Below are 24,785 nucleotides of genomic sequence, written 5' to 3'. Positions count from 1 at the left end.
TTCAATACATGATTAATGCAAAAGCATTATATGTCCCATGAGGCGGAGAAGCTGGCCTTGTCCGCAACGAGTAGTAAGAAAAATCACCATCATTAGTGACATCATCAGCGATTTGTATGAATTCAGTACTAATACAGAATTAAAGTCAGAACAAGTGAAGAGTAAGGTGACTTAAAGTGTAGTAAACTATATTTATATGAAGTAAAGGGAATGAAGATGAAATAAAGTGGACTTAAGTGGATTAAGGTTGTTACAAATTGTGTATTATTTGCGTGTTAAGGCTAATTAAGGGGTATTAAAATGGATTAAGGTGTAATAAGGTGTATTAAAGTTGGTACAATTTAGAACAGGGTTGATTAAAGTGGATCAAGGGAGAGTGCGAATGACACATGACAGTTTATGACGCCACGTATCATGGACGTAACCAATTATTTAGAGCTGCCATTATACTTTCGCATTCAAAGCACGCAAGGATACTTAAGTGACTGTCAATTTTAGAAGTGTCTCTTTATCACCTTCTATAAGGCTTCGTATAAAACATTGTCGGAATCTTAATAAAAGTTTCTCGACACGTTCTGAGAATGTCTTCATACCTACGAACGTTTATTTGGAAAACCGAGGCAGTCATTGTAGAAATTATTGAAAAGGCGACATTCTGACATCACGTTCTAGGTATCATACCGATAGAAAACGTTCTGGTTTTCAACTTTAACATCGACTAGGCGAACCTATGAGCGAGGCTACGCGTCCTAATACCTATATGGCCCGGTATAGTACTATGGCAGGAAATGGACCTGCCAAACGTTGGTCAGTTTATTACAAGGTGATTAATATTTGTCACTGACGAAAGCCTGGTATCTGTGTCTGTGTAATAGAACACTTCGAACAACCTTACTGGCGCCAACATTACTAGAGAAGAAAAACTGATGGCCGCTTAACCACGATAGGCCTGATATAAGCCGATATTTGCCAGGATGACTTTCGCTAGCTCAGAAGTCAAAAATTATTCAGTCTATCATTACGGTATATATTGGAAAGCGCATGAAAGATCAATCATGGACGCTGCGCCAATAAGGTGGTCTTGGCGTTAGTACGTTGTAAAATACGTTGTGTGGTCGTGCGGCTTTATTATCTGCTCCTAACATGTGACCCTACTCTTCTACATTGTTTCTTTTACCTTTTTCAGCTTCAATATTTTCTATGTGGCGAAAGTCTTATATTACGTGCATCCGAACAAGAAGAGACAGGCATAATACGTAAAAAAGTCAGAATGCAGTTTTTGGCAAAGAACCCCAGGTTCTTTTTCACAAACTACCAAGAAACTATTGAATTGCAAGCAGCAAGGTGTTCTTAGGACTTCATAATTCACAATCATAATTGAGTCAAATACGATGACAGATTGTCTGAAGACCTGTTTGGCCCATTAGTCAACAGAGTCCAAAGATACAGCTCAGACACCAAACCCCAGCGTGGTGCGACGCACAGGGAATTGTGAAATATCAGGGAGACACAGATTTATCTAGTGCACAAATTTGGCTAATTACGTAATAAAGGGTGTCCCACATTCGCCCACCTTGGCTTTTAGTAGCGCTGGCTAACACTCGTAAAGCCAGGTCTGGTAAACATAGATGCCCAAGTTAGTGGACTGTTTGGTAGCCTTCGCTGTAGCATAATTGGTAGTGCAAAGCACGTGTAATGCGGAGGTAGTGAGTTCGGCTCCCACTGGCGAACGTTATCTTTTCGTCCATTTTCTTTTCATTATTTTCTTTTGTACATTTTACTTTCAACTACACCTAATTTCATCGATGCTTTCCTTGCCTTCGTTATCTGTTGGCTTAGTATGGTCATGAATAACAAAATCGAGCGCCTCAGTTCCCCTTTTTCTCTAAACTATGTCATAAGGGCTTCTGAATATATATTGACGTAAATTATATTATTTTTGTTTTTCATGATATTGAATATTTACTGCAGAAAATCATAATTCCAGGGTTTATTAGACCAGTAAGGGTCGAAGTACCTTACGCTGCCAACGGTTCGTAACGTATGCTGTTCTGGGGGAACAATCTGCCATTCCTTCAATCTTACAGTGATGGTGGGATTGCCCCACGAGCACATCATATAAATATTAACTGGCCGCGGGCCGTATTGTGCAGCCCGCATCTGAATTCTTGAAACGGCATTGGTAGGTCTCACTAAAAATATTGAACTGATAATTTTGCGTCAGTGGAAAGTCAGTAGAATAAAATTCAATTAGCGTAAGATTTAGGCTGACAATAAATGACTAGGTGCACTAAAAATATTAAGGTAGAAACACATATTTCAACTAGAAAAGCATTAGTATGTCTAAGCTCAGTTTCAGGTATGAAAAAAGGATACGAGGTACACTTTGGGGCGATATAGCGTTAGTTTCTCTTCTGGACGTCGCTAGGCGGATGAACCGTAGTGTGCTTCAGCGTAATAGCCCTGGTGAGTAGTCAATGAAAACGTAATGCGTTTCCGAAGTGAGAAGCGCAGTGTTGATATTATGGCTTCATTCACCTGAGTAGCCCGAGGCCAATCGTAATTTGTGGAACTGTTTCGTTGGTTTGGCATCCATGCTTAGAGACTCGGCAGCCGAGGGTTTGACCTCTCATACCAAAGTGCTAGTCGACATCAATATTTTTCATCAAGATATCGATATTGGCAGCCGCTGTTACGAGCACGGTTTTCAATACGCCTAATGTAAACATTAAGAGTTAGAAGGACATGCCGTAACGTATCGCGAAGACGGAAGCGTTGAGGCAGACCGAAAAATGCCTACTTCCGAGAATCACCGTTCACGAAATAAGTGCTGCGAAAATGAACCGCGAGGAAATTCCAAACAAACAAATGAAAGGCAGTTATAAAAATTGATATCTATCTATAGGGTAGGGAGCGGCGCGTGGGGCTAACCTTGCGCTTTCCTGGAGAACAGGCAGGTATCAAGACGAAATATGACGCGATATCGGAGGAGCCGCCTGTGCTCCTCTATCTTTCTATCTACCCATCTATTCATCTATAAATGAAATTCCAATATCCGTTCATCGTCGACCGCCTGCCAGATAATCATCGCTGCACCTCAAGCCAAGGCTGCTCAGTATCCGCATACGCGATGGATTCAATCTAAATTTTTGAGCAAAAAATTAAGTTGAGGGTGGGGAATTCGACATTTCCCTGCCTTAGAAATTGAAGAAATACTGACGATGTCGTTGAAGTACAAAAAAAGCGAAACATTGTGGTTGCCTTTCTACTGAGTTTTAAGGAGTGTCATTGAACACCTTGGCGACATGCTAGATAAAAGGAAAAAGAAAGAGCGTTATAAAATTGAGAAAGTGGTAATCAAGATGAAACAATTGAATTTTTGCATGCCAGACCGTGGCAGCTACCGTTTATAGCTTTGAGTTCAACCAGTCCTTTCGGGCTTCTGTTGTCGTTGAAGCAGAGGCGTAGAACACGTCATGTGGTGAAAACAACGCTGTTTCTCTCGAAGCAGAGGCATCGATCCATGTGGCCGCAGTTTCGTAAGGGAACAGCAGCGCATTGACTGGTGGTGCGCCCTGCGTCGTGCTGCTTCTGAGTTTGCAGGATTTGATCGCATCGATCATCAGGTTTATTGAGCTGGCCAGTCGTACAGCATCAAAGCTCGCGTTAACTGTAGTTAACAGAATAATTTCAAGCTTGACATTGCCACGTGAAAAATCATGAGCTATTCTACTCTGTGAGGGCGTATAACCAGCGAAGCTTGGTAGAGCAGAGAAAGGTGACAGAATTATGAACAGAGGTACCGACACATTTATTGTCTTGGCCGGTGATCATCGAGAGCAAAGGTGCGCGCGTACATATATATTTATACATTCACGTTCATTCGTGTGATACATTCGTTATACACAATCGTTATATCCATTCGTGTTTTCATTTTGCGATATATTGAGTTAAACAATTTGAGACCGGAGCCACCGCTACGATTGGCAGTGGACCAGTGCCATCAGCACCTTCGCAGAGGGGCGGGGGGGCGCAGTATGGTAACGCTGGCATGATGAGCGCCATTGGAGCTACAGCTGTGGAAGAAGACAACGACGAAGGCGAGAGCAGTGACACAAGCGTGCGGGGAAATACGGGAATGCTCGGGGGATGAGCGGCAACGAAGCCAGCTATGCAAGATGACGACGACGACGAGCGCATGATCAGTGGCACGGGCGTATTCGCGTGGTTACGCCGAAGGGCGCAAACGAACCAGCTGTTGAAGCAGACGGCAAAGAACGAGCGAGCACGAGCCATTGCACATGATGATAGGTTTTTGCTTGCACACATGAAAATTCCACGGAACCCTAGCCATAAACAGCTTCCCTGTAAAAACATTAGCTCATAACAGAGCCTTGCCTCCATAATATTATCTCGGCTCACCTGAATAAAAGTTACACCCGTGGAAGGCCACGAGAAAAGGAAGCAAGAAAAGACAGTGCTTCATTGTCTGTTGACTTCGCGTTGTAATTGAATGAGTGTACTCAGTTATTTTGATTCTTCTAACTTTATGAAATGTTCATTTCTTTAAAGCTTTAATGCAGAAATGTGCAAAAAGCTTCCGTAAATATTACCCGTAAACGCACATTAGTAAGAAAAGATACGTAGCAAGCAATGCAAAAGGCACCATTGTGCTATTGAAAAGGTTGTTTTACTCAAACACTTTTCGGAAACTTCTTCGTAATATTTTTGCGGTATCCTTTTGATAAAATGTTAGCGAGTTCACTCATAGCAACGACACCAACGAGGAACTGCGAATAACGTTTTTGCAGTTGGCCATGTGCAAAGTCAGGAAATAAGTCCCGTAATTCACCGGGACTGACGTGGGGCAATGGTAGAGGCCTACATGCTTTTCCATTTCTTCATCGTATCACGGCCACCTGCTACCCAGCTTTTCTGCTTCATACTGACACGTCTTGGCTGCGCCTTGGTTATGCGCTTTAGCTACATGGGCATGTTTTTCCGGTACCGTTTTTCACCGGCTCGCCAGTGTTGCTCAACGCAAGACACTCATTCTTGTCTCACATCTGTTTCAAATGTGGTCCTCAATTTTACAGCCAAATTATCTTTGTCGAGTCAGATTGCGTACCTGATGCAAATAGCGGTGCAGTTTCAGGAACGCACGCGAGAACCACCGTCTACTCTGGCATATACGACGAGTCTTGTTTAGAGCACTTGACCCAGGTAACTCATATATTTGAACAGTGGAATAAATAATTATAACTAATTCTATGATTAGGTGAAACACAAAAAGTAGAAAAATTAAATTATGGGTTTTACGTGCCAAAACCACTTTCTGATTATGAGGCACGCCGTAGTGGAGGACTCAGGAAATTTCGACCGCCTGGGGATCTTTAACGTGCGCCTAAATCCAAGTACACGCGTGCTTGCGCATTTCGCCCCCATCGAAATGCGGCCGCCGTGGCTGGGATTCGATCCCGCGACCTCGTGCTCGGAAGCCCAACGCCATAGCCTATGAGCAACCACGGCGGGTGAAATACAAGAATAAACTAACTTTATTCAAGCAATGGCAAACAACGCTACCTTGGCTCTGATTAGCTACGTGGCGCGTGCATATCTTTTACATTTTGGTACAAATTACTCGAGACACGGAGTATAGCCAAGGAACTTGACCCGTAAATCTAGTTTCGATAACCGACTCTGCTCGCCGCTGCCGTTGTGCAGTGAGTGTTTGTTGTTGCTGGGAAGCAGTTCGCCCAAAGAAAAATAAATGCTTTAGGTCACGCCCCTCGATGTCACTTATTCTTCGCCGTCGCGACAACTGACAGTATAATCAAGCCTATCTATAACGTCGTCTCTTTCACCTAGGTTCAGCGAAGAAAACGCCGGCTCCATCCAGCCGTACACCTACCTACCTTTTGGAGCAGGACCGCGGAACTGCGTCGGCATGCGGTTCGCTCTGCTTTCGCTGAAGCTGTGCCTCCTGCATTCTGTGAGAAGCGTGGAATTCGTTCCTACAGAAAAAACGAAGGTATCTGGTGCCCTACGTTTTAATATCGACGCATGCTAAAAGATAACTTATGAAGGCAGTATTACTTCGACCACATTTAGCATCTCGGAACTAGGATGTTTTCGTCGCTTCGTTGTTTTCTGTTGTGCCGTTGCCTCCAATTTCAAGCCACTTCACCATTTCTCACTACCCCTTCAGTGGGTGGGCAAAGCAAAACAATAAACACACGCACGCACGCACACGTACACACGCACGCACGCACGCACACGTACACACGCACGCACGCACGCACGCACACACACACACACACACACACACACACACACACACACACACACACACACACACACACACACACACACACACACACGCACACGCACATTTACACTTGTGGGGTTTTACATGCAGCAAGCACGATCTGATTACGAGGGACGCCCTATACAACCGAGAAGCATGTGGCTTGCCAGGACCAGCAGACGCAGGGAAAGCTGGTTGCAGTACCAATCGTATGCACTATATGCAAGACAATCTGTGTTAGCGAGCACACCGCAATCTAGCTTTCACTAAGTCCTCAATTATTGCACACGTGTTATTCCATTCGATACGCGAACCCGCACATTTCCGGAGGCATGTGCAGTGCAAAATTAACGCAAGGTGGAAAGGGGGAAATGTTCGCCACCCGTCTCTACATATGCACTAACTTTACAGGTCACAGTGTCTCGTTGAGCCCTAAAGTATGGTGCCCCATGTCAGCTCCCTAGAAAAGCACCGACTTTTTTCAGCGGCCGCTGCAATTATGATCTGCTTGCTTGTGCAATGCGACGGTTGCACAGCTTTTAAGTTGCTCGGCTTAAAAACTGACAATTATTGGTATACGATCCCAGGCATACCTACTTGTTCATTTCATTTTCATTTTGCATCATGGCTCAACCGAAACTGTGACTAACCAATCGAATGAATCTACGCATTTCGTCGCTCATATTTGCTGCTCCACTGATAAAAACTTGACGTGATTACAGCAGAGTCATATGTGGTAGTCAAAAGTCGAAGTCAGTGTCGTAGAGGCAGGCGGGATGAAAGATGTGGTGCTATATTGCCGTTATGCCTCCAAGGCGAGTGCCGCAACCGAAGTCAGCGATCGACGGTTATGTTCAAGAAATGCACTTCGAAGATGCACTCTCGGTGTCGTATAAAATGCTCGGGAAATACCATATTCCAAGGCCCTCCAAGACTACATAAATATTGTTAGAGCTCAAATTAATTCTGAATGCGCTCTTTTACGTTTGCTAATGTTGAAGTTCACGGCTTCGTTCAGTTTCAGGACTAAGTAATCATTTGGATAACCACAGGTTCGCATACCCTGACTTCTTAGATGTGCCACAATATATTGAGAGCATAGATTTATTTTCGCAACGTTTTCTTTTCAGGTGCCGTTGATGTTCCACAAAGGTGCACCCGTCCTCAGCGCCAAAGACGTCTTTCTCGGAATCAGAAAAATACCCTCCCCTATAAGCGAACGCATGCCGCACTGAAGACACGTACCTAAATCATACGGTACATTTACTACTTCGGAACAGCGATCGTGGAACTTATGTCTAGCAACAGAACAACATACGCGTGCGCGTTCGCAAAAGCTCACATTCCGCGCTCAGTCCACTAGATGCATTTTTTGTTAAATAAACTATTTTACTGGAAACTGGAGGCGCAGAATTCCTTCACAGATTTTATTACTACTCGTTTGTGCCAGACATTCTAAACGCTGATGTAGAGCAACTGCAGGAAGGAATTTTCAGCTTGGTTTCAGGTAAAGCAGGTGAGTACGTTCCAGTAGCCCGTAAAGCACAGGTTTATTTTCAAAGTAACTTGGGAACAATCCTTACTGTTCCACTGAACATGCTGTAGTCAATTTCAATCAGGAGTCTATGGTACGCAAGAACGCTCGAAAAAGTTTGCCCAACCACGACATCACGCGGAGCACGAAATTATGCGTAGATCGGCGCACAGAGCCTCAAAGTGGCGGTAACTCATAACAGGTGGCAATGAACAGCTTTGCAGTGACCACGCCGCCGTTTTAAGACGAATGGCTGAGGAAATAAAACAATACTTTAAATGGCGCACGTTTTTCTTGCCTCCCCTGGTTATGTTATTTCTCGTTGATTTTGACTTCCTTAAAGTATTTGCAATAGCCAGATTAACTTATTGCGATGAAAGCTTGAGCTTTTATACCATTTTTTGCCTTCTTTTCCAAACGGAACGGGCTGCAGGCATTACCGCAGCAATACAATAGTTAAAAAGAAGAAGGTGGCAGTTTGTCTTAAAGCTGTAGAAACGAAAGTGAGAGCAAGCTTGAGCGCGGCGCTCGAGCTCTTCCGACCGTGTTCAACACGTGGCGGCGACATGTTGGGGCGAAGCCACTCGCAAAGAAAGCGTTACTGCGCAGCAGGAACAGCGCCCTGGTAGCTACCAGGTGTCTCACAACGCTCTGGCACGGCGAGTACCGCCAGCAGTGGCATTACAGGCACCGCAACTCGATGGTGCACGAGATGACCCCGAAGCAAAACCGTCGGCGTTTGTATGCACTTAATTAACGGATTAGATAGCTTTAGTTTCATGTTCATTGTTAGAACGTTACTCGCGCTTACTTAACGCCTCGACGCTTCCCGTCCGCTCATACCAGTGTGTGTGCCATGCTCCGGTATGTTCAGCACAAATGCTAATATCTCTATGTGAAAGGTCCGTGCCAGGAGCGTAATGCATGTACGCTGCCCTGGCTGCGCTTCAAGGCTGTTTTAGCGAGTGGATCGCGGCAGTGCGCACACCTGGCTTCGCCACTTTTGCAGCCCGAATCGGGGCCGGTTCTGCGGTCTATGTAGACCTTCGAGTCCATCACGAGCAGGCATCACGCACGCACTTCGACACTGCGATTGAAAGACGGCAGTGGTGACGGTCCCTCGCTCGAGTGACCGTACAAGTCCTATCACAAAAAATAACTTATAGTCTACACAACCCAAAATCTAAGGCATCAGCGTGCAAACACCGCTCGCGCTGCAGAGGACGCAATAGCTCCAGCAAAATGGCTATGAAGCTCGGTTATCTGAGTTGAAAAGCGGTGTCAAAACGCGCATATCTGTTCCTTGTAATAAAGGAATAAATATTGACGGGATAGCCGTTCGCAGCTTGTCCCCGCTCTCATGCACCCTGTTGTAATAGAAAATTTAACATCGGGGTCAACTCCAATTTCTCTATGCATGTATACAATGAAAACGGAGAAGTGCTATCATTCGGCAACTCAAAATTAATTTTAAATTCTGATGTTTTACGTGCAAAACCACGGCATGATTATGAGGCACACGGTGGTGGGTTTGCTTAACGGGATTCCTATGCACGGTATACGGGCGTCCTTACACTTCGGCCCCATCGAAATGAAGCACCTGCAACCGCGATCAAACCTGCGACTTCGAGCTCAGCCATGCCACGCTACAGCCACTAAGCCAAGCCGTTGGGTGAACAAATGTTGAACGAAGTTTGATTAAATTTGTTGGAATTCGGATAAAATACTCAATTCTATCAACTCTAGCAAGTAGAGTTTACATTTAGGATTTGGAATGTAGTGCAAAAAATTGACGAACATAGGCAAGCTAAACAAAAAATTAAGTCACTTAAGCAGCGTTAGTGATTTGAACGCGAAATGATTCAAATCCACCTTGATCCACTTTAACCCACCTAAATGCACTTTAATTCACCTTTATACATTTTTCTTCACATTAATTCATTTACGCCACCTTAAGTGACCTTACTTTAACGTGACAGCTGTATCTTGATCCACTTTTAAAACGTCCTATATACATTCATTTTAATACATCTTAAGCAATCTTACTCCAACTCGCTCTAACTTTAATTGGCTTCACCTTAATTCAGTTTATTCACTATAATTAGCCGTGATTAATATACTTAGTAACGTTCTTATACCATTTATTACCTTCTGCATTACTACTAAGGTTATACAAGACGCTGATTACGACCCCTCCTCCCCATTAGCTGGGCCGTCACTTGTCTAACGACGCATACGCTAGGCCAAACGTGCACATAGCCAGACGGCTGCGGCGTGACGTGTGCAATGACACACACTAGGCACGCCTTTAGTCAAGCGGAACCATGGAGTCCCTGTGGCCTCGGGGAAGCGTGCTCAACTCGAACCCCGGAGTCCCGGGTTAGATTTCAACACAGACCAAAACTTAAAATAATTTATTTTAAAAGGTATTCATTTATTTTCTTGACAGGAACCACCCTGAGAGATGCGACGTCACTCCTGCCATTTTTTTGACGTGCTGTTACACTTAGCGCCATCGACTGTTTTTGGTACCATCGCGTGATCACGCCTGATTTTCTGGCTCATGGGACATAATGCTTTCGCATTAAGAACTGAATCACCTACTTCATAAATCCTTAATCCGATCTGTACCAAAAACATAATTGCAGCTCCGTAAGCTTGATTTGTTACGTCATCTAAAGCGGGAATACGTGATGTATAAGTTTACTGCATACAGAAAGCTCTTACGATGCTCAGTACGGTTTAGTGAAAGACGGACTCACAAATTATGGGTTAAATTTACAGCGACGCATACTATATCAGTTTTTTCCACTGTTGATGTATCCATACTTGAAGTGTGGGGAAATATTCATACAGTTTTTAATGTGAAGTTACAGCGTTGTCAACTCGATTTTTGGTATTTTTTTATGATCATTAAGAATTTCTGTAAGGAAACAGTATGGCACAGTAAAAAACACAAACTAATAAATACAATCCCTTCAGTTGGAAGATTCTAACCTTTACTTCTGATTGCGACAGTCCTCATTCTTATTAGTGCAGCCATTGCTGAGAAAAACTATTTCTTCTTTCTTACGGGTTTATATAAGAGCTCCGCAGGTAATGCTCGCCGGTGTTTTTATTGTTGGCTGACAAGCTGAACGTGTAACTAGTCAATTTCTGGGAATGCCAGCTCTTACGACTCGGCACCACTTAAAGAAGGGAGAATTGCGCTCAGAAGGGTTAGCATTCAAAGCGATTGCAAAGTATGAATGAGACAATTTAAGGCTTGCAGATTTATCAGCCGTATAAATGGAAGTAAACGTGTGCTTACTAGTTAAAGAAGCATGGTGTCACGCGCACTTGCAAACATAAACCGATCTCACTCTACATAACTAGTGCTTGTCCCAAAGTGAACGCTTCCTGTTGCCGCTCGCTTCACTGTTTCAACTGCGCCGCTTCTCCAAAATTCATATTAAGATCTCTCCAACACTAGGTGCATGTGAAGAAAGAGCGCATGAACACACCAGAAATCTACACTCGCCTTAGGCCCTGACACCCGCCGCAGATGACCTCCAATATAAAACGTGTGCGCAGCGCATGCGAGAGAAAGAGAGAGAGGGAAAAATTAGGTTAAGAAATGGCAGTATTTGTGCTTCCCAGCAGGGAGTACTAGGGAGGATCGCTCGACATCCACTGCGTACGCGCTCAGCTGCGGGGACAGCCAAGCGCAGCCACGGCCAGACTAGAGGAGGAAACGCATGTTCTCCTCGATCCTCTAGCGATCGCTCGATTATGTGAACTCCCACATCCTTGACAGCTCACCCTCGCATACATGCTTGCCTTTGTACACGCAGCAAGGGTGCTGTGGGCGACTCGTTGTAGTCGTACTTTGAACTGTCAACATCACGGCGATGACGACGGCCAAATTCGTCGGGGTTGTCCACACTGACTGATAGCGCAATAAATGAAGCACAAACCTCTACGCGGATGAAGCCGACTCTACAGGAACGTGCATATTTCTCTTTAAAATAATAAAAAAAAAACATTTGTGATCACCGACTGCTCTCTCTTTACTCAAATTTCTCACAAACATCACATTTCGCGAATCTGATCATTCAGTACTTGGCAGGGTTACTTGCCTCATTTTGATCGAAAAGAGGTCGCAGTTACGCCCGAAAGGCGAAGCAGCGATTGCGATAGCAAATTAGTACATATCTATACGAAGTAAGAGCAGCAGCTTTATACGCCGCATAAAGTTGGGAACATTCGCTGGCTATGACTGAATTAACAAGCATGGTCTCAACGTGCACAAGCTAACACGAGCACATAATACTCGATGAATGCGGACACTCGCTGTCAAAACGCCGGTGTGAGCACGCGCGGCAGCCGCAGCGATCGATGTAACCTTCGTGCTGTCTATCACTTGAACACAAGAGCGGCGAGAACACAGCGCGATCTAAGGTAAGAGCCGTCTGCAGATCCATTTCAATATACGACGCGCGCGACCATGCACGGCCTTGCACAGTACGCACTTCTCATGCGTGCAAGATTGAGCCACGATCATCAGTTCCCCTTCGCCGGATCACGAAATACGCAGTTGTTGCCGAAACGCTACGCCTCCCCCCTCCCTCCCTTCCATTTCCTCAACGGTCTTTCGCGCGACGGAAGCGGCGAATTTGACCTCAGCTTTCCTCTTCGCGCGCGCACCAGATTGAGCCGCGATCGTCGGCATCCTTCGCGTGCTTTCACTACCACATGCAGCATATGACGCGCAGTGGCGGTGCTATCACCGTTGGACTTTATACCGATCCCGACGACGGCAGAAATGCGCCTTAAGTGTCCATATAATTCATATCGCAATACAAAATAAAAAGTTTCCTTCGTTTACTGGGAGGCTAGCTGTTGCTAAGGTGGCTAGCAATAAGGCTGTGTCGCCGCCTTTCGGCAGCTGCATAAGCAGCGGTTACGGGAGGGTTGCTGCGTGCTGCCCTCAACTGTAAAACAGAATGCTGAAGCAACAACGCATTATTAGAGATCTATCTTGCTTTCTCGAAGTGTACGAGTGATGAAATAGTATAAACACAGTCTAATACAATTTTTACAATGTTTCCAGGCTGTAACACACTTCTTAACAGTGGCGGCTTCCGTAACCCCGCCTGCAGATACACATGGGAAAAACAAAAATTATTTTTGAAGCACCAATAAGTTTGCATTCGGTACGTACAAGGTGGTCTAATGATAGGGGTTGCAATGAAGTCAACGGGTAGGTTGCGGCTTTGGAAATTATGAAAAGCAGTGTTGATAATTTGACGTTGTGGCGACGGAGAACACAGTATCAAAAGCTGTGGGTCACAAGACTAAATCTTCACTGGGCGAACATGCGCAAGCTGCGCCCACAAAGGCAAGTGACACTCAAAGCGCAACACTAGCGGCGAGCACAGTCGGCAATCGTCGAAATCTGATTAGCGGGTCACGTGCATCGGCTTTCATGCATGGCTCGTCGACGGTTCCAGCGTGATGGCGGGTGCCCACGTGCCTTTTAGAAAGAACTGCGCAATAGGCGTAGCGCATCCAACCCTATTAAAGCAGATTCGGTAACAACAGTCAGCGGATAGAACTATCGATAACATTCGAGAAACTTCCAATACATTCGGGCATCTCCTGCTCTGAGCGTTTACGTTTAACATTTGTTAGCCAGTGAACAATACTCACCGGATAGAGATAAACTACTACCGGTGTCAATATGACCCTGGCTGTGTGCACAGCTGCAACTATCCAATAAACGTACTTGTTGCAAGCCAGCACCTGTGTAGTGTGCCCCTTTTTTGTGTCCTGTTATTTGCGCTGCTTGCTAAAGTGCATGTGCGAGTTAGTGTAAATTCAAAAGCAGTGCTGGAAGGCTTTAATTTGAGCATGTGGCCGGTGGCGAACAACGTTTGCGGGATGTTGAAGGGGAACATTTTTGTAGGGTGTCTGAAATAGTTGATGCATTTCAAATCTTTGTAGAAGGTATATAAGATGTTGACAATAAGTACTAAACATGTTTCCAATCAAACCAAGTGGCCTGCGGTTCCCTCAATGTTACTAGGGAGTTTAAAATGAAATGCTTGTCCACTGTAATAGAAAATTAAAAATAATTCAAGAACCTGTTTCAATTTAAAGAATGTTACCAAGTGGCCGAGGGAAAAATGTGTCGTCACAGCTGGTATCAACTTCCGAGAATGGCTGTGACCAAGTTTCACAAGAAAATTCGGCGGAAAAGTGTTGACAAGAATATTGGTAGGTTCTTAATTGTGTTTTGCTAGGTTATAGTGACAATAGTTAAAACTAATTCAAGTAGTTGTTACCAGAAATGTTTGTGAGGGCATAAAATGCTCACGCGTCGCCTCGCTTGCGCGCCGCGGAAGTGCTGCTCTTAAACACGCAACGAACGAAATAATCCCGCTCGCGCAACGAACTACTTCGGACGTAAAATATTACATGTCGCCTTCCTTCAAGGCAGCTGTTACGTTGCTGCTATGGCGGAGAAAGATGGCAGTCGTTTTCCACGCCAACGACAGCCATCGCTGGAGACATCACGCAATTTTATAGCCATCTATACTACCCTTCAAGATGGTTAGTGAGCCCATTCTCTAGAAGATTACGCAGTGAAGTATACCTCCTGCACGGCAACAATTGTATGTCTTGAAGCTAATAACTCCTTCAACAAAGCGAAAATTTTGCTAGAAGCGTCCGGAAATTCGCTTACATTAACAATCATTGTCAGTGGTTGCTACGCAATTTCAGCATGTTTGTTTTTGCGTGCGTTACTTTACCATCCTGAAATCGACACATTTAGTTATTTACTGATTGAGCGCAAGAAACAGTGGTCGGTCGGCACTTCTCTAAGGCTCGTGCGTTTCCTTTGTGTCGTTCGTGCATGTGGCTCAATAACGCCACTTCTATTCAACATGTACAACTCTAACCTTCCCAAATCTTAGTCATTCTCACTCGGCCCGTAGTTAGCTTTTCGTGCCAGGTTTTGCCATTTCCGGCGCCGTCAGATAACGGCACTGAAGGTGTTGCGCTTTGACTTTTGTGAACTCTTCTTCATACGTCATAAATTCAAGTCTCTCATTTTCGAATGTGGATCTCCAACATCTCAAACATCCGTGCATCTGATTCTCTTCTTCGGCATGTGGAAGCTAAAAATGTGTCTCGACGGGACGAATTATGATTGTTGGAAATCTAGTTTCTCTCCGGCAGTCAGCTGCATGATCCTGTATAATTAGGCTGGTTAGTGGGGCGAAACGTATCAAATTTTTCATGAGCTCGCTCACCACAATTAGGGGTCCCATCGACAGATGGTTAGACGATGTTTGATTAGGCAGCGCGTATGGGGTCATTCTGAAATTGGCATCAGCCTGCATTCCTTTTGTGTGTATTCTCTCTCCCGTTGAGGCACGCGTCCTATGCTTCTGACATACCATCCATAATAATAGGGGCGTATAACCCCTACAATAGGTGTAATTTTTTGCCCGCTTGGAGGATAAGGATACATCAACTCTAATCCAACATTTATGCGGGTGAAGTTTGTGCTAGCGTAGGTGCTAGCGCCTGTCCATAACGAAGAAGAACGCAGGCACCTTGCTCAACCAACAAGTTTTATTCCGTAATCAATTAGAAGCCATCCAACCCTCACGTCCTTAAGGTTAGTCAGTCCGCAATCCTGAAACGGAAGACGTCGTTTGTTTATACTGAAGGGCATTGCGTTTAAACATCATTCCTCTCTAAAGCTTGATATAATTATTATTCTACAACTAATTAGAGGCGAACTGCAAGAAAATTTCAGTTAGGCCACAACAATAAAAAGTACACACTTGGTGAAGCATTAAGTTATGCAGTCGGAGCGGTCAGACTTCTCGCAAGACATAACGAGCCGCAGTGTTAAGCACACGTGTGGAAAGCCGTAGTCTGCGAGATTTGGCCTCCCCTCTACGTTGCCGTCTCGAAACGTCGCGTTGCTGCTTTGGCAGTTCGGCTTCTTCAGCTTGTTTTCGACGCTTAGCTGCGGCTTCGCGCGCCCGTATTGCGAGGTCAGACTCGAGCCAACGACGTTTCTGTTAGACTATACGTTTACGTTGCACCCCCGCAGCAGGGGAAAGCCGCACTCGAAGTCGAGCGCCTTTATCCCGCAGCTTCGAACGCCGCACCTCGCTTCTCGCTTGGCGAGCATCCTCAGTCATAGCGAACTTCCGAAGGGGGTATGTGACGCTTTAGTGATAGTTCGGATGCTTGTTTTGAGCTTGTCTTTTATTGAAATTTATGCTGTTCTGTGTACTGTATGAGTGATCTCAGTGATTGTGCGAGCTATTGCATCTTTGCTTGCTTTCGAGGGTATGAGCCATTGCTGATGATGATAATTTTTGTGCCGCTCTGTACCAATGTACGGAATGGTACTTGTACCAATGGTGCATGAGCCATTGCAACGAGTGCCTAAAGGGTTCCTACTTAAGAAATGGGTGTTATATACTGTATATTTGCCAAGAGGGCCGTCTTGGCAGAGCAGGTCGCTGCCATATTTTATTGTTAGCAAGAAAGCGGTGAGCTGGGCCAGTTGGCACGTACTAGAAAAAAAAACAATAACGAAGAACCAGGTGTAAACACTAATAGAAGACGAGGAATACGGCGGAAGAGGATGGGTATTATTATTTTCTCTTATATTATTTTCTTTTTAATTCATTTTATTTTATTCTCTTGTTTTCCCTTATTTTGGTTATTTAATAATAACAGCACTTAAATAGCATCTCACCACACGACGCCTGCATCTGGTGGTTAGCGGATACGAGGCAAGTGAGTGGGTAAAAACTTTATTGAATATAAATAAAATAAAGCACGATGGATGGGGCCTCTATTCCAGGGTCCCATTGGCACGAGCGGTTAGCTGGGCTTGGTCCAGAAGAGCCAATTGGCTCTCCCGACCCTCGTCCGCAAGCCATACCTCCCACTGTCTATTCCTCATTAGAGGGTGTTGGTGTAATATGGGGCTGTCTATGTGCGGAGGCCTCCTGGGGCACTCCCATGTGATGTGTTTTAGTGTGGGTGTGTCTGTGCACCACGGGCATTCGTCAGTGAACCTCGTGGGGTGTATTCTGTGTAGGTGGTGCAGGTTGGCGTAAGTATTCGTCTGAATACGACGCCAGTCCCTCTCCTGTTGGCTGTTTAAATCAGAGTGAGGATGTCCAAAACGTCTCCGCTCCTGCCTTTGCTGTAGGAGGATGTCACGAGAATTCGGTGGAAGGTCGTCGCTAGCCCATGCCATTGCTCGGACGTTTATTCTTCGAGCAATACGGTCTGCCCTCGCGTTTCCTTCCAGTCGCTCGTGTCCCAGACACCATATGATAGTGCGGTGCCCCTCTAGCTGATTGCCTAAAATTTTGATTATTGTTTTGGGTGCCGTTCCATGTAGAAACAGGCGGCAAGCCGCTTGTGAGTCAGATAATATGACAGCTGAATTGGTTTGGCGCTCGGCGTCGTGAATGGCCAAGGCGATGGCTGCAGCTTCTGCCATGCATGCCGAGGTGGTTTTGAGGGATGCCGTTGTTATGTTGTTCTTACATGTAGAGACTATGGTTAAGGTGTCTGAGCTGGTTCGACTGGCATCGGTATAATATACACTCGCGGTACCATGCGAAAACGTTTGTGAAGAGTCTTTACCCTTGCTCTGCGTCGTCCGGGATGGTACTTGGAGTGCATGTTTTTGGGAATTTTGCAATGTGCGATCGAACGTTGCGGTCTATCTGTGCCGTTTCCTCTCCCCAATGCTGGGGTCTCAGGGGAAAGCCTAACCTCGCCAATAATTCCCAGCCTTGAGTCAAATCCCAGGTACGTATCTTTCTAGAAATTTCATTGCACCGCGGGCCGCCGAGACTGGCTCCGAATCGGGGAGGTAATGCCAAATAGCCGCGCCTTATGATACATGTTTTTTCAGCAGCGCAAAGGCCAAGGACAAGACGAGTGCACATATAGAGCGCTTACTGGCCCAACCTTCTACAGCGTTATGATACATGTGTCACTTCAGAGTAGTAATGGCGGCGCTTTTCCCTTTTTTCAAGTTTCGGTATGAAAACCATCTATTTTTGTGAGCCCTTCGTGATGCGTCCACCCGTATTTCAGGCATAAACTTTACATGTAGGCTGTATTATATCTGCACTGTCTGAAAGTCCGACTCTTACGCGGTCCATAATTTTCTTCGATAGTTAGTAAGCCGTATTGCAAGGTTTCCGGTATATGTGACAGCGCTAATACTAGGTTGCTAGCCCGCGGAATTTCTTATGAAACTTACAGGTGTTGTGTCCGATGGCGTAACATTCGCAGATTAGTAATACATCACGCGAAATTCTGTAATAAACTGTTGCAACCCTCCATTCTGTGATACGGAATTGAAAAAGCCTGCTACGCACTTTTCTGCTCTCAGTGGCTGACGCGTACGGTACCCGTAGAAATAGAAGGTGTGGCCTGCAACTTATCTATTAGTTCTATCAGCAGTCTTTAGGGGCTTACCTCAGTTTGAGGTATGTATATGAGCATTTATGTACCTATGTCCGTGCCTAACCTCTTTCGCGTAAATTCGGGTAGCTAGGTAGTCCATTGTCAAATGGGCAGACCACCTGGCTGCTATACTGGGGGAACCTGATTGAAAACCAACCGTCTGAGGAACTTGAGCGACTGGGTACGTAACTCCAGGTATCTGGTGCTCTTCAGTGAACCTCTTTGACGCCAAAGTGGGTCACCGGGTATACGTACCAAAGTGTATGTGTTGCACATCAATGACCACCTTTCACTAAATAATGGAGCACTGGGCATGTGCCACTGGGGAGTGCTACTGGGTACGTGCCGTTGTGCATAATAATTAATACATAACACATATTATCAACGATAACCCACGAACCATTAGGTACGAGTAGATCCTTATTAACATTAAAGTCTCCAATCATCTCTAAAGGATGGATGCACCGCCAATTTTCGATTCAGCGAATGAGTGCGCTATTAATTCAGTGACTGAGTGTTTGATGCAGCAAGCTGACGTTAGCAACAGCGAAGCTACGAGAAACGAGACCTCTGTGCGCAATTCGACCACTTACGGTTCTTTAACATCCAGTGAAAGTTCGGTCCCGGGCTTTCTTGCATAGATGCATAAAACGATGACTACAGGGCGAGCAGAATAAGATGCGGAACTAAGCTTTTTGTGCGTGTATTGCCGCTTTTCATGCGTAAGTTTACCCGATATACACCGTGCATCAGCTTGTAAAATTAGCACGAAAAAAATAATGCCAAAGATCGCTTTGCGCATGATCACTGCCGAGAAGTGCTAGCTTACAGAAAAAAGTGCCGTATATAATCTCCAAAAATGTGCGCGGCAGAATAAAACCATATTTTACTCTGTTATACAAAAGCACAATATCCCGAATTCAACGATGATACAGAATAGACGCCACAGTGTGGCGGCACTGAAGAGGAAGACAACGACATGTTCCACATTGTTATAGGGTTGCAATCCTGGCCACCGTCGGCTTAAGTGTAAATATATTGTGAATAGCCTTATGCATAAGCTACACGTAACATTATTTGGTCGAGGTGCGGGGTACGGGGAACGTCGACCTTGGTACGGCTGCTGAAAGATTGCCGTCCGCCACATGAACCGAGAGAAGACTGCATTTGTTACCCCTGACGGTCTTTATCAGTTCAAGGTGATGCCTTTCGGGCTCTGTAACGCGCCAGCCATTTTCGAACAAATGGTGCACTCTCTGCGGCAGGGGTTCTAGTGGTCCACCTGTTCCTGCTGTCTGCACGACTTCCTCGTTTTCTCGCCCACATTTGACACGCATCTCGATCGTCTCTCAGCGATTGTTGACGTGCTCCGCCAGGCCGGTCTCCAGTTTCACTCTTCAAAATGGCACTTCCCTCGCTGCCAAATCACCGTCCTTGGACAGCTCGTACATGCAAGAGGTATGCGATCTGATCGAGACAAAATTCACGCTGTTATGAACTTTCGTGCCCCGAAGTCTACAAAGACCGTTTGTAGTTTCGTAGGCCTGTTCTCCTATGTCCGGCGCATTGGAAAGGATTTTGCGACCATGGTACCTCTTGAAGAAAGACGTCCCCTTTCTTGAGATCTTGATCATGCCGATTTTTTTCTCATCTCACTACTCTCCTTACCACGCCTCCAATCCTTGCCCACTTTGACCCTTGCGCCTCAACGGAAGTTGGAGCGGATGCCAGTGGTCACGGCATAGGATCAGTGTTAGTAGAACGCCAGCGTGTACGCGATCGCGTTATAGCCTATGCCAGCAGACTTATGTCACCCGCCGAGCGAAATTATTCAATCACAGAGTGCGAGAGCCTCGGTCCTGTGTGGGCAGTGGCGAAGTTTTGTCCATACATGTACGGACGGCTATTGTGTGTCATCACTGATCACCCCGCTCTCTGCTCGCGATCCTCGCTCAAGGACCTCACGGGACGACTCGCTCGCTGGGCTTTACGCCTGCAACAGTATACCTCCTCCGTCGTATATAAGAGGGGACGCATGCACAAGGATGCAGATTGTTTGTCCCACTACCCCATGGAAAAACTGGTAGATGCGGACGCCATCGCTTCCGTTTCCTCTGTGTCATAGTTGCTTCAAATCGGCAAGGAGCAACGCCGTAATCGTCAATTACGAGCCATTATCGACCGGCTGAGTCAACGCTTGGTGACGCCTCCATTTGGATATTTCTTCACAAGGAGGGGACATTATACCTTCAGCTCGTGATCCCATCCCACCTGCGTTTGACTGTCCTCCGCCGACTTCACGACGCTCCTTTGACTGGGCACTTGGGCGTCTCACGCGCATGCGACCGTGTACGCCGTTGCTTCTTTTTGCCAGGTCTCGCCCGCTCCGTGCGGCGTTACATTGCCGCTTGCGATCCCTGTCAGCGCCGGAAGAAACCCTGCGTGCTTCGAGCTGGATGTCTCCAGCCAATCGACGTCCTGCCCGAACACTTTTTACCTTCTTGGGCCGTTTCCTCACTCGGGCTTCGGAAATAAAGGGGTCGTCGTCGATACCGATTACGCTACGTGGTGCGCCATCACAAGAGCCCTCCCGACAAGTTGCGCTACTGACCTTGCTGACTTTCCACTCTATTACATCATGTTAGTGCACGGTGCTCCGCGCCAATTACTAATTGAATGGGACCTTAGCTTTCTCTCGGCAGTCGCCGAAGATATCCTCCGCTTCCGCTCGACAAAACACAAATTCAGCACGTCCTACCACCCACTGACCAACAGCCTCACGGAGCGGCTGAGTCGGACTATCACCGACATGCTTTCAATGTATACGTTGCGGCCGACTACCCTGACTGGGATCTTCAATTACCATATGTGAGGTTCGCGTATAATTCATAGCACGTTCCGCCACTGAATATGCCCGCGACGCGATCGCACGCGCCAACAACGCGCGGCAGCTCTTCCGCACCCATCTAGAGGCATCACAGGAGCATCAGAGACGCCTCTACGATTGCCACCATCGCGACGTGTCCTTTTCCCCGGATTTTCTGGGGCTTCTCTGGTCACCCAAACGGCGTGTGTGGCTTTCCGAAAAGCTGCTGTCGCTTTACACTGGCCCCTACCGTGTGGTGCGACAAGTGACCGATGTCACATATGAAATCATCCCCGCCGACCCCTCATAGTCGTCGCCAGCTGAAAGTGACACCGTTCACGTAGCGAGACTAAATGACACATGTAACCATGGATGTGTAGCTTGAGCACCGGGACGGTGCTTCTACTACCGGGGGTGATGATACGGAACAGCCGTCATAATGTGATTGCACTGAAAAGGAGGGAGATGTGCTCCCGTTTTCTACAGGGTCGCAATATTGGCCACCGTTGGCCTACGTCTATGGGAAATAACCTTGTGCATCAGCGCTACACGTAAATATATCTCAAGGAGTATGAACTGGCCGTTGCGCTTCTGTCGTTCAGTGGTCCTGGAAAAAAAACTTCATTGTATTCCTAAGCAAGTGCGAGCCATACTCAATCATAGGCGTTCTTAATAAATTCCTTAATGATTTCGCTGGAAATAAATGAGGCTTACAATCATTTTCTCAATTATCTTCTTCTTTTCCATGGAGAGCAAAGGATAGTCCCCCTGTCATAAAAAAAGAATGGTTTTTAGGCGCAACACATGTTTCTGCATCTCAATAGATAATAAAAAAAATATTTGGTCCTCGTTACGTTTTTACTAGCGCTCTAGCTGAAAACCGGAATAACATGCTCACTTATATGTGGCAGGAGGGGAGCAGATAATGCCCATGAGTTGAAACATGCACTACTGACGTTAGTACGTGCATTCTCGCGCGCATTCTTCGCGCATTAGCAAAAGCTCAGGGTCTGGGTTTAACACTATAAGTAAAACACTATAAGTAATATATTTTGTGCTGAGACTTCTTGACATTGACCTTGACGTAGTCATAGGGTGTCAGAAATGATTACCTCCAGAACATATTGCAATAATTCCGTTAACACGAATTTGACTTAACTTCCTATTCAGCATGAAGGCGGATAATACCAATGACTCGTTATCACAACGGTAAGCATGCGAAGCCTGGTTTAACCGGAAATTTGTCGGAATCTCAGTGGATTTACTAGGGCATATGGTAACGTAGCTTAAGGAAGCAAACAGCAGAAACATCTTTCAAGAACCAAAGAGCTTGCAGAATTGCACGGTTCACGACAGCGGAGTCGATCCACAGGATCGCGTCTTTTCGGTTCTTATGATAAGCTCAACATTGATAAATACGCCCGTGCGCGCCTGAAACTCACCCACATTGCCCAAAGTTTGGCCCTCTGGCACTCGGTGACATTCTGGAGAGAAATGATGGAAGCACAATTATCATTACTACAAAAAAAAAAAAAAAAAAAAGAAATGAAACACCGTTAGAAGTGCGCAGGCCTAGTCAACGGAAAGCATCCGCCAGCAGGCCGAAGGCTTAGACGCATATTTCATTTGATTTCCTTGCATTCGAGGCCATTGAGGGATTCAGAAAGAAAGTGGTGATGAAATATCAAATCAAACCTGGCCACTGTTTAGTATTGTGGGAACTGCCGCCGGATTCCGCGACACCGAAGCTGGTGCTAGAAAGGAAGACGAGGAAGAAAGGGCGAACCCCGTGACTGGACGCTTCTTGGCCAATCCCCCATAGTGGGTACGCACCACTGTCTGGGACACAAGACAAGACAAGACAAGACAAGACTGGACGCTGTTAGCCACCACTGAGCCCGGTGGGCTAGAACTACGAGGCCGCGCCATCTCCAACAGTATACAAGGAATGTTGTGCAATATAAAGCCAGGAAAGAACATTTTCTAAGGTTGTAACGACCGTGGACAAATGGCCTGCTGTCGGGCTCGTTAGCGATTGGAGTAGTCGCTCGCGTGAGCAACCGGATTCGCTATCTTTGGTCACTGAAAAACGTTCACGGGCTGACGAGCCCTGCCTGTGTGACTGCTAACTTTCCCGACACGGCTGTCGAAGCCCCAACTCGTCGGGTCGGCTTCTCACAGCGTTCTTTTTTGGTCAAATAATGGTTGTAATTTAGCGATATGAGTATCGATAAAATTGCTGTTAACCACATCTGACGCTTTCATTGAGCAGGAGAGAGCTGTTCGTCATCTGAAAAAGATCATCCGAGTCGTACGTGTGTGCGTGCGTGTGTCCGGAGGGGATTGTGCAACGCGGTAGAACATATTGAATGCGGAGTTGATGCAGACACCATTCTATATTGGGGGAGACTTAACCGTCACGCTTAACGAATTGTCACGCGTGACACCCTCGCATCTGCTCCTTTATAAACCCAACACTGGCACTCCATCGTAAACGGCGTAATGTTACCTAATAACAGTCGCCTATCTCGCTGGCAACTTTACAATACATGCCATCACTCCAGTGCCGTCTCGACCACACTTTAAAACACTCTAGAAAGCAATCTTTTTCACCTGGTCGGCGACGCTCAGTCCTTTCACAGTATTGGTGACAACAGTACCTATGATGTATAATGCAGACAGCTGTATAAACTGCGTTCTTACTCGGGCATGGATGAACCGTAAAACAGGAGTGGCGACGCTCGGTCCTTTCACAGTATTGATGACAAAAGTACCTATGATGTATAATGCAGACAACTGTATAAACTGCGTTCTTACTCGGGCATGGATGAACCGTAAAACAGGAGTGGATGTCAATATTTGTTGGCGTCGTCGATGCAGTAAATGAGAATAATCTGGACCCATAATCACAAAGAAGCTCTTACGCTAACAACTGTTCGTAGGAGCAAATTCCAGTCAATCTGCGAATAGCGAAGAGCCCTTATAAACGAAAATCCTGGTGAATTTAGCCCCTGTTCTGCAAGAAAAAATTGGCTAGTAGCAACATCGCAATTTCAAGCAAGCACGCACGCACGCACGCACGCACGCACGCACGCACGCACGCACGCTTTCCCACGCAAAATACCCTTGCCCTGTGCCCTTTTCGCGAAGCACGTAATTTCACAAACGCGTGCAAGTATTTCTTCAGTCAAGGACGAAACTGACTGGGAGTTCACGTTCTATCGATGGCGTCCGCCTGCCCTTCTCCTTCCATGTCGCATGCTGTCGGTTTCTGAACGGCTCCCAGTATTTGAAACATTTTCCGAAGGCAAGAACCCTATGACAGGCTAATCAGCGCGGCTCGAATTGTATCAAAATTTTTTTCCTCACCAATGTGGATTCAGACTGTTTGCGTGACGGAAAAATGGACGAGTGTACCTAGGTTTGAGAGCGTCTGTCTACAAAAAAAGAAGAAGCAGTAAAGGGCCGTCGCCCAGTACTCCTTCAGTTCAGCATTCTTGAAACAAATGAAAGCAAAAAAAAAGGAATAAAAATGCGAAGTGATACCGAAAAGAAAGAAAATATTTTTG

General features: G+C 46.0%; 1 protein-coding gene and 1 long non-coding RNA gene across 3 annotated transcripts in view; one reads left to right on the top strand and one right to left on the bottom strand.

The window, feature by feature from the left end:
* LOC126537872 (cytochrome P450 3A8-like) overlaps positions 1 to 7,706 on the top strand; it is a 37,458-nt gene extending 29,752 nt beyond the window's left edge. For both annotated transcript variants that reach the window (XM_050184970.3, XM_072287936.1), the window contains 2 exons: positions 5,869 to 6,031; positions 7,438 to 7,706. In XM_050184970.3, coding sequence (XP_050040927.2) covers positions 5,869 to 6,031; positions 7,438 to 7,542 — 268 coding nt within the window. In that variant the 3' untranslated portion in view covers positions 7,543 to 7,706. The remainder of the gene's footprint in view (positions 1 to 5,868; positions 6,032 to 7,437) is intronic.
* Positions 7,707 to 15,469: 7,763 nt separating this feature from the next.
* On the bottom strand, positions 15,470 to 23,324 carry LOC129386544 (uncharacterized). The gene is made up of 3 exons (XR_008613902.2): positions 22,659 to 23,324; positions 21,931 to 21,984; positions 15,470 to 15,528 (listed from the first exon to the last, which is right to left on the bottom strand). It is a non-coding gene; the product is annotated as an uncharacterized lncRNA (long non-coding RNA).
* Positions 23,325 to 24,785: the final 1,461 nt, after the last annotated feature.

The sequence above is a fragment of the Dermacentor andersoni genome, chromosome 4 (genome assembly GCF_023375885.2).
Source record: "Dermacentor andersoni chromosome 4, qqDerAnde1_hic_scaffold, whole genome shotgun sequence".
Classification (NCBI taxonomy): Eukaryota; Metazoa; Arthropoda; class Arachnida; order Ixodida; family Ixodidae; genus Dermacentor; species Dermacentor andersoni.
Note: the sequence above shows the minus strand (reverse complement) of the source record. Positions and strands in the feature narration are given on the sequence as shown.